The sequence below is a fragment of the Penaeus monodon genome, chromosome 7 (assembly GCF_015228065.2).
Source record: "Penaeus monodon isolate SGIC_2016 chromosome 7, NSTDA_Pmon_1, whole genome shotgun sequence".
NCBI lineage: Eukaryota > Metazoa > Arthropoda > Malacostraca > Decapoda > Penaeidae > Penaeus > Penaeus monodon.
The window spans coordinates 38,618,505-38,628,504 of record NC_051392.1 but is presented as its reverse complement, the minus strand read 5'-3'; the positions used below and the strand labels follow the sequence as shown (position 1 = coordinate 38,628,504).

The 10,000-nt window shown below is 37.2% G+C and overlaps 1 protein-coding gene across 3 annotated transcripts in view; it reads left to right on the top strand.

Moving 5' to 3' along the window:
- The window catches only part of LOC119575295 (bromodomain-containing protein 7-like), a 16,175-nt gene that overhangs the window by 5,587 nt on the left and 588 nt on the right, over positions 1 to 10,000 (top strand). The window contains exons 2-15 of one of the 3 annotated variants that reach the window (XM_037922833.1): positions 1,133 to 1,320; positions 1,978 to 2,051; positions 2,365 to 2,461; positions 3,513 to 3,629; positions 4,177 to 4,356; positions 4,523 to 4,693; positions 5,143 to 5,255; positions 5,444 to 5,561; positions 5,671 to 5,854; positions 8,421 to 8,556; positions 8,707 to 8,871; positions 9,053 to 9,168; positions 9,276 to 9,434; positions 9,553 to 9,689. In XM_037922833.1, the coding sequence (XP_037778761.1) occupies positions 1,141 to 1,320; positions 1,978 to 2,051; positions 2,365 to 2,461; positions 3,513 to 3,629; positions 4,177 to 4,356; positions 4,523 to 4,693; positions 5,143 to 5,255; positions 5,444 to 5,561; positions 5,671 to 5,854; positions 8,421 to 8,556; positions 8,707 to 8,871; positions 9,053 to 9,168; positions 9,276 to 9,434; positions 9,553 to 9,689 (1,947 nt within the window). In that variant the 5' untranslated portion in view covers positions 1,133 to 1,140. The remainder of the gene's footprint in view (positions 1 to 1,132; positions 1,321 to 1,977; positions 2,052 to 2,364; positions 2,462 to 3,512; positions 3,630 to 4,176; positions 4,357 to 4,522; positions 4,694 to 5,142; positions 5,256 to 5,443; positions 5,562 to 5,670; positions 5,855 to 8,420; positions 8,557 to 8,706; positions 8,872 to 9,052; positions 9,169 to 9,275; positions 9,435 to 9,552; positions 9,690 to 10,000) is intronic. The other 2 variants (XM_037922835.1, XM_037922834.1) reach the window with 2 other exon arrangements.

Sequence of the window (10,000 nt, the reverse complement as noted above, 5' to 3'; positions counted from 1 at the left end):
CTTCCCTATGATCATGTGATAGAAATTGGAATTTAGACATTTTAAAGAGATTTTTTATCCTTTTTTCTTTTTTTCTCTTTTTTTGTCTGTTTTTTCTTTTCTTTTCTTTTTTCCCACATTTAATTTTTTTCTTCTTGTTCTTCTTGTTCTTGTTCTTGTTCTTCTTGATTTTAGTATTTGAAGGTGGGGCATTCATGTGTATGGATCACGAGTATAGAAACACTAGAGCTTCTCTCAGACGAAATGAGGGCGTCCTGTCCATGGTGGCGGCTTTTTTCATGTCACCCTGTTTAATATTCATTTATTGTTTATCTGTTTCTTTGTTTGTTTGGGTGAATTTTTTTAAATCTCTTGATTGACTGGTTGATTAGTCCATTGTGACTGTTTACATATTGTATATACGGTTTGTGTGTGGTTGTGTTGTTGTGTTGTTGTTTGGTTGTTGTTGTGTGTGTGTGGTGTGTTTTGTGTTGTGTGTGTTGTTGTGTGTGTGTGTTTGTTGTGTGTGTATTTTATATAATGTATTTGATAGTATATATATATTATATATTATATATATATATATATATATTATATATATAATTTGTATATGTGTCGTGTATGTATGCTTTCACAATTTTCTTCACAAATAAGGAAAAAATAGCAAAAGAAATACGATCTACCAGTATCCAAAAGTACGAGCCCCAGGCGTTCTGGAAGGATGACCAGAGCGGCTGAGACAAGTTCTAGTGTGCATTGAGTCTTGTCATAAGTTATTTATTGTGTTTGTGCCAATTTTGACTGAGGTTTGTTTCTCTTCTTTTTTCTGCACCTGATGGAATTGTGTCACACGTATGTATGAGTTTTTCTTTGTGTGTAGCACTGTTTGTACAGTATTTTGAAGAGTGAAATATGTGTTTTATATTTATCTCAAGTATTCATAGTCATGGAAAATGAGATAATATGTGCATCTATAGCCAGGCAGATTGTCAGACACTGCAAAGCATGGTGTGAAGCAATAGTCAGCATGAGAATGATGGTATTCAAAAGTTTTGCATTCACTAGAATAAGAATCATAATGATAGTAATAGGAAATGCGCTGTGTATGCCCTCATGTAACGATATCCTCCCCCCTCCCCCCACGCGCAAATAGGCTTCACCATGGAGAAGATCCCGCTCAAGTTGAAGCTGAAGCTGGGAAGCGGAGGGCCGTCCACCCCAGAGCAGAAGAAGTCATCCCCAGTGCACCCCACCATCATTTCGAACATGGCGGAAGAGGACCAGAGCCAACCCCTGTCCGACGAGGAGGTGGAGGAGGAGGAGTGCGCTGAGGATGGACAGGTGCGTGTGTGCGTATCAGAGGAAGGGAGAAGATTGCGAAAAGGGAGATGCGCTTCGTGCTGTCTCTGTTAACTTCTTTATCGTGGTTTCCTGAGATTTGTATTGGTTTGGGTGAATTTTGGAAAAGGGAAGAATTAGAAAAGATTTGACTTAACTTGCTTTATTTGGATTGAAAGTCTTTTGTTTTTCAAAGCTTTTATCAGTAGATTGTTTAGAATGATTATTTAATTCAATTGGAAAGTGCTTATCAACAGAAAATGGTTTAGGTCTGTTGTGTCATGTGAATAGTGATATTATAATATAAACTCTGATAGGTAATGGTCAGGTCTCAAGGAATTTGTTGGTGAATTATCTAGTGGCATTTAAAAGTTTTCTGTGAGTATTTGGCAAGGGGTGGAGTGGGGACTGTGTTGTGGAAAGCGGCCTTTCTCTGCCAAATACAGCGCAATTGCAACAGTTGGTAAAGGTCAAGAAATGGGACTTGGACAAATACAAGCACACAAATGCAAGGTTTTACATTACAGCAAATAGAATGAGCAAGGTTAATCAGCCACATCATTTATAACAGAAAACTGTAATTAATTCCATCATCTACAACATTGAAATGAATAACTAAGACATTTTATGGAGGAGAATAACTAAATTAATTACCTTTAGGGTGAGGAGGAGCAGACAGCTGAGGAGGAAGGCAGGTCACGGTCTAGGCATTCCCACCATGATGAAGGAGCAAGGTTGGTGTCTTGTCAAGTATAGTGTTTATATAGAGTTTACGTGTGTGTGTGTGTGTGTGTGTGTGTGTGTGTGTGTGTATGTGTGTGTGTATGTGTGTGTGTATGTGTGTTCACACTAAAGTGAGTGTGAAAGTGAGTTTGAGAGTGAGAGAGAGAGTGTACATAACAGTAGAGGTAACATATGAGCAAATTTTGTATTTTCTTCCCATGTTTCATATCCTTTATTGTATATTTTTATCTGTATTATTTCCATGGTACAAATTACGTATACCTATTTATTTATCAGACTAATGATATTTCAATTCCATGACAGGGAGAAGCATAAGAAATCCAAGAAGAAGAAGAAGAAGAAGGAGCGCGAGAAGGACAAGGAAAGGCACAAGCACCGACACCACAGGGAGAAGGCAGAGGTGAGTCCAAAGGTCTTTGGGGTTTGCGGATTTTGTTTATGGGTGTGTGTCCCTTCAGATTTCTATGAGCCCAATGATTACGGGTTTGTGCACTCTCCCCTGTATATATATATATATATATATATATATATATATATATATATATATATATATATATATATATATATATATATATATATATATATATAATTTTTTTTTTTTTTTTTTTTTTTTTTTTTTTTTTTTTTTTTTTTACATACAGATGGGTCCACATGTGCTGAGTCAGCAAGGAGTCTATCAGTAGGCTCTAGTAACTGCACCTGATTTTCACATTCTTTGATTTAGCAGGAAAATGTGTTTTTCTTTCTAATACTATGAAACCAAAGCCAACAGGCATGGCATGCATGTGCTTGCCATGCCCACATGTGAGTTTACTTAGTGTTTTTACTCATAGATGGCTCCACTTGTGCTAAGTCACCAAATGGGCCAATTACGAATACTTCCCGTTTCACCTGTTTACCCTTTTCCTTGATTTTCAAAAATATTTTAGGGTCTCTTATACTGCTGTTACTGCTGACAATAACAATATAGCAATTGTAATGAAAATAATACCATCGATATTGATAGTATTGGTAATAATAATGTTTTTCCAGAGGCATTTCACACAAAAAAATTGAAAATGAGCACAGCTTTTTCCCAGTGCCATAGGGTTAATATTGTAACTATTATTATTGCTACTGATATTATGATTATTAAGTTCTTATTAGAATATTCGTAACATTAAAGACAGTAAAATAATACAAATGAATCTTCCCAAAAATCAAGGAAAAGGTTAAACAGGTGAGATAGGTAGGACTAATAACTGACTCCTTGGTGACTAAGCACATGTAGAGCCATCTGTGTGTAAAGACAATAGATGAATTTATATTACAGTGGGCATGGCATGTATTCTTGCCATCTGCATGGATTGGGTTAGTGAGTAGGCTTGCATTTAGGAGATGGAGATATATATGTATCATTGTTTTGGATATAGTGGTTTCATTGTTTTTTTTTTCTTTTCTCACCCCACAAGGAGGAGATATCAGACGAGCCCCCAAGCAAGAAGCAGCATGTGGACGTGTCTGTGAGCAGTGCGACCTCCAAAGATCTGGTCCAGGGCAAGGGCAAGAATGTTTCTACCGCTCTCAATGTAAGTTTGTCGGAAATGCTGACGTTTGTTGTTATTCTTATTGTTGTTTTCCTTATAACACAACAGTTTCGCTCTGGCTCTTTTGTTTTCAGTTGTTAGTATCTTCTTGGATATGGATATTTAATGGGAAGTATCTTTCACTTCAGTTGTTACTAGTATTGATAAGAACTTGTTGGTTAATCCTTCCGTTGTTTTATTGTTGATATGCAATTGAGTGAGTGAGTGTTTTGTTTATCTAAGTAATGATTTTTATATCCTAAGAATTTGTGGGCCTTTTTTTTTGCACCCTGTACATACAGCAATATCAAGGTTGCCTACACATGATAGAATTGTAAAGGTTTTCAATAAAAGCATTTTAAAAATGAGAGTTTAGGCTTAATGTGTGAAGTGTTTGCTTGAGAACTAGCTCCACAAACTCCAAGCCTGTGTAGCATGCAAAACAGAAAGCAGCCTCCATTGTTTTGGCATGGATAGTTGTCACCAGCATCACTGAGAAGGAAAACATTTGGTTCTAAGGCTTTTAACTTGTTCTCCATCTTCTCTTCAGCAATTACTGGAATGTCTCCTGAAGCAGTTGGAGAAGAAGGATCCCCAGCAGGTGTTTGCATGGCCGGTCACAGATGCCATTGCCCCAGGGTACTCCTCCATCATCTCCCAGCCCATGGACTTCTCAACCATGAAGCAGAAGATTGAGGATGACTGCTACACCACACTTAAGGAGTTTGAGGTATTTGGATGTGACTGTTTGTTTTTGGTTGTATATTTTTTATGGCAATGTTGCATGCACTGCAGGAGAGGCAAAAAGTATCTAGAGAAAAAGTTTCTAAAGAAATGGGAACTTTAAATTTTTACTCTGGCAAAGAACAAACTTGAATGTTTTATTTACATTGCAGTCTGACTTTGAGCTGATGTGCAACAACTGCATGACCTACAACCAGCAAGACACCATCTACTACAAGGCGGCCAAGAAGCTACTCCACATTGGACTCAAGATCATGGCTCCGGAGAAAGTGCTGTCCCTCAAGCGCGAGCTTCCCAGCATGACGACCCTGTCCAAAGAGCAGGTAACGTTGAGGTCTTAGCAGGGCCTGGGGATGGACTGGCTCTCTTTCTCTTCAATGGGGTGATTGCGAAGATCATGGTGATAGTAGTAGTTAAGAGAGTGATGTTGAAAAAAGTAACACCGTTGTCAAAGGGAATAGACTTGAATTAAGTGTGTGTGTGTGTGTGCGAGCGTGTGTGTATGTGTTAGTTAATTAATTAATTAATTAAAAGAAAGGAGAGACGCAGTAGAGGCATATAGAGAGAAAAGAAAATAGAGTGCGATTGATCTTGCTTTTTGTCAATGGGCTTTTTCTTTTGCAATTAGGATGTTTTCTTGTCTGAAAATTGGATTTTCTAGTTGATTTTTATTCTTCCAGTATGTGATTTTTATGCTTCTGGATAAGCATGCCAAGGTTTTTTCTTTGAACTATGATACAGGAATTGTATTTATATTGCATATTCATTCCAGCTTGGCTTTGACGTAAATCCACTGCCCTCTAGTGGTGGGGAGATGGAGATGGCAGCAGAGGTGGAGCAGGAAGAGTCCATGGAAGTGGATGTGGATAGCAAGGAGCCTCAGAGGTGTGTTTCAATTGGAAATAACCACATCTTTTTTTTTTTTTGGATACTCAGTTTTTCAATTCCTTGATAGTCTGTTTGAGTCCCTTCTTGTCCTTCTTTCCTTCCATTATTCGTATTGTCCTTTAACTTTACTTTTTTTTATCTGCTAATTATATTCCTGTTCTTAGCTTTTGTTTCCTTGCCCACAGTAAATTTGAAGCAGTCCAGGATGACATGACCTCAGAGGAGATCCTGGAGCAAGTGCAGACGGCAGCAGGAGAGGCGGCAGAAAAGTTGACCCTGAAGAAGCCAGCAAGCACAGTGAGTGTCTGTATGAATTCTTTTTTGTTCATGAATTGTTGTCATTTTGTTATAAATATATCTGGTGGTTTAGATGATATTGCAGGGCGCCCTAAAGCCAAGGCTGCTCTTACAGCTCGGCTTCCTGCGCCAGCGAGGAGACGGAACGACCACCCTGAGCTTCCTGACGGGCTGCGAGGGCAATGACCCGAACCTGAAGGAGAAGCCTGTGAGTTTGGGGCTCCTCACCGGAAAGCTCACTCAAGGGTCCTCAACGCTTCATAACTACAGGGACGACAAGAGAAATATGGCTAAACCAGGTACGTTTGTAGATGTTTGTAGGAGAGAGAAAGAAGGGGAGGGGAAAGAGAAATGGAAGCGGAAGAGGAAGAATGGCACACCCTTTTTGTGGGAAAAAAAAGAGGAGGAAAGGGAGAGGATGAATTTGCTTGGAGGTGGAAGGGAGAAAAGAATATGTACATTTTAAGCTGTGGTTTTTGTGCTTGTGTTTTCCTTTGCATTTACCTTTTTAACACTATAGTATATCCCAAAATACCTTTGGTTAATGCAGAAGAGAGTTACTTCTTATAGTAATGATAAACAGGTGCCCCCCCCACCTGCCAATACACATGAAAAGATCTGTGTATATATATATATATATATATATATATATATATATATATATATATATATATATATATATATATATATATATATATATATATATTTTATATATTTTTGTATGTTTTCTTTTGCAGTGAAACCCCTTTATTATGGGTCCTACTCATCATTTTGTCCATCCTATGACTCTACCTTTGCCAATTTAACCAAAGAGGAGAGTGAGATGGTGTATGCAACCTATGGCAATGAAACTGCTGTTCAGTATGCAGAGAGGTATGTTTGGTCTTGCCTCCTACACTTATTACATAAACTTGATTGAAACTAATACAGGACATTATAAATTCTGCATTCTTGCATATGATACAGACCAAAAGTAATGTACTGGGGATTCAGTAGGATTAAAATTTTCTTTTATTGTTTCAGCATCTGTGACTTCTCCCAAGACTGCGACATGGCCATGCACTTAGTCGACCAACTGCTGAACCTCCTGACTCACCAGCAACATTCCCGCACCAAGAGTGTAATTGAGGAGCGTCGGCGCATGCAGGAGGAAGAGGAACGCATCAACTCTCTGCTCTGCCCATCAGGGTGAGTTTAATGTGGACTCCATCTCGAGGTTTGAAAGATGCCTTTGTGATCCACGGGATTTTAATTACAGTAGAAATTGACTTGCAGTGATTGTCGTTGAATGTTTTTTAGTGTTTATGTATATTATAGAGGAGATTTGTGAAAGCATAACTAATGTACCTGTATTTTTTTCTTAATACAGAGAGATGGGATCCCAATATGCATCTGCAGACCAAAAGGGTAACAGCACTGTAGACTTCAGTGCACTGAGGACTCTTTCAGATCTTGGAATTGATACAAATTTCTTAGGAGAGTTTGGTAAGTTGAAGGAAATGTCTGTTTCCTGTGTCTAGAAAGCCTCTTTGAGTATGCTTTGAATTGCTTCATCATGACAGTTTTTCATGGTTGTAATTGTAAATTTGCAGAGGAAATGGAGAAGAGAGAGAGTGTGATAAACAGTCAGCTGGAGGAGAATGCCAACCTCCTTGAAAGCCTTGCCAAGGAACAGAAGGAGCGTCTGTCGCGCCCGGCCCCCACCAACCTCAACAACGTACCTAATCCAAGCTCAAAGGAACTGAATCTTGGTATGATTACCATTAGCACTGGTCTCAAGTTGGAATTTCTGATTATGTATATTCATGTGTGTTCTATGTTACTGTCTTTTCCTACTGCTTGGTTTGTTATTCTTATTTTCTCTTCCAGTTGAAAAAGTAACAGATGGCCTGACAATGGTAGCAAAGCAGGTAACCCCAGGAGCACTGGCACCTGTGCCCATTGTACGAAGAGCCATGGGCATCACCATGCACCCAGTCACTTCCGAACCCAGTGAGCAGATTGAGGTATGATAACTTCTTGAGTGCAAATAAATGTTGGTTGAGAGCCGTCAGTGTATGGTGAAGAGGTGTAAAGTGAAGAATATCGCTGCCTGGTTGATCAACAGTCTGTGAACTGTTGGTCTAGTTGTGTGTTGACGAGGTGGATGCCCAGAAAGAATAGAGGTGGCAGAGAAGGTGATACAGCCTGCTGTTGGCATCTGTGATTATGGAGTGGAAAGGCTAGAATTCATATATATTATATATTATATACATATATATCTATAATAGATATATATAAAATATATAATTACATATATATTATATATACATTAAATATATATATACATATATATATATATATATATATTATAATACATATATATAATATAATATATATATATATATTAATTATATACATATATAATATATACATATATATACATATATAATATATATATAATATATAATATATATACATATATATATATAATATATAATATAATATATATATAATATATATACATATATATATATATATATATACATATATATATATATATATTTTATATATATATAATAATCTATATTATATATATACATATATATATATATATATATACATATATATAATATATATATCATACATATATATATATATTATATACATATATTACATATATTATAATACTATATACTATATATATATATATATAATATATAAAATATATATTATATATATATATATATATATATATATATATATATATACATATATATATATATATATATATATATATATATATATATATATATATATATATATATATATATATATATATATATATATATATATTTATGTATTTATGTATGTTTTCTTTTGCAGTGAAACCCCTTTATTATGGGTCCTACTCATCATTTTGTCCATCCTATGACTCTACCTTTGCCAATTTAACCAAAGAGGAGAGTGAGATGGTGTATGCAACCTATGGCAATGAAACCGCTGTTCAGTATGCAGAGAGGTATGTTTGGTCTTGCCTCCTACACTTATTACATAAACTTGATTGAAACTAATACAGAACATTATAAATTCTGCATTCTTGCATATGATACAGACCAAAAGTAATGTACTGGGGATTCAGTAGGATTAAAATTTTCTTTTATTGTTTCAGCATCTGTGACTTCTCCCAAGACTGCGACATGGCCATGCACTTAGTCGACCAACTGCTGAACCTCCTGACTCACCAGCAACATTCCCGCACCAAGAGTGTAATTGAGGAGCGTCGGCGCATGCAGGAGGAAGAGGAACGCATCAACTCTCTGCTCTGCCCATCAGGGTGAGTTTAATGTGGACTCCATCTCGAGGTTTGAAAGATGCCTTTGTGATCCACGGGATTTTAATTACAGTAGAAATTGACTTGCAGTGATTGTCGTTGAATGTTTTTTTGTGTTTATGTATATTATAGAGGAGATTTGTGAAAGCATAACTAATGTACCTGTATTTTTTTCTTAATACAGAGAGATGGGATCCCAATATGCATCTGCAGACCAAAAGGGTAACAGCACTGTAGACTTCAGTGCACTGAGGACTCTTTCAGATCTTGGAATTGATACAAATTTCTTAGGAGAGTTTGGTAAGTTGAAGGAAATGTCTGTTTCCTGTGTCTAGAAAGCCTCTTTGAGTATGCTTTGAATTGCTTCATCATGACAGTTTTTCATGGTTGTAATTGTAAATTTGCAGAGGAAATGGAGAAGAGAGAGAGTGTGATAAACAGTCAGCTGGAGGAGAATGCCAACCTCCTTGAAAGCCTTGCCAAGGAACAGAAGGAGCGTCTGTCGCGCCCGGCCCCCACCAACCTCAACAACGTACCTAATCCAAGCTCAAAGGAACTGAATCTTGGTATGATTACCATTAGCACTGGTCTCAAGTTGGAATTTCTGATTATGTATATTCATGTGTGTTCTATGTTACTGTCTTTTCCTACTGCTTGGTTTGTTATTCTTATTTTCTCTTCCAGTTGAAAAAGTAACAGATGGCCTGACAATGGTAGCAAAGCAGGTAACCCCAGGAGCACTGGCACCTGTGCCCATTGTACGAAGAGCCATGGGCATCACCATGCACCCAGTCACTTCCGAACCCAGTGAGCAGATTGAGGTATGATAACTTCTTGAGTGCAAATAAATGTTGGTTGAGAGCCGTCAGTGTATGGTGAAGAGGTGTAAAGTGAAGAATATCGCTGCCTGGTTGATCAACAGTCTGTGAACCTGTTGGTCTAGTTGTGTGTTGACGAGGTGGATGCCCAAGAAAAGAATAGAGGTGGCAAGAGAAGGTGGACTAACAGCCTGCGTGTTGGCACTCTGTGATTTATGGAGTGGAAGAAGGGGAAAATGTGCTCTCAATACATTCATTCTTTTCTGTTCCTTTTTCTCGTTTGTTAATTAACTTTGTTGTCATCATTTCTTTAC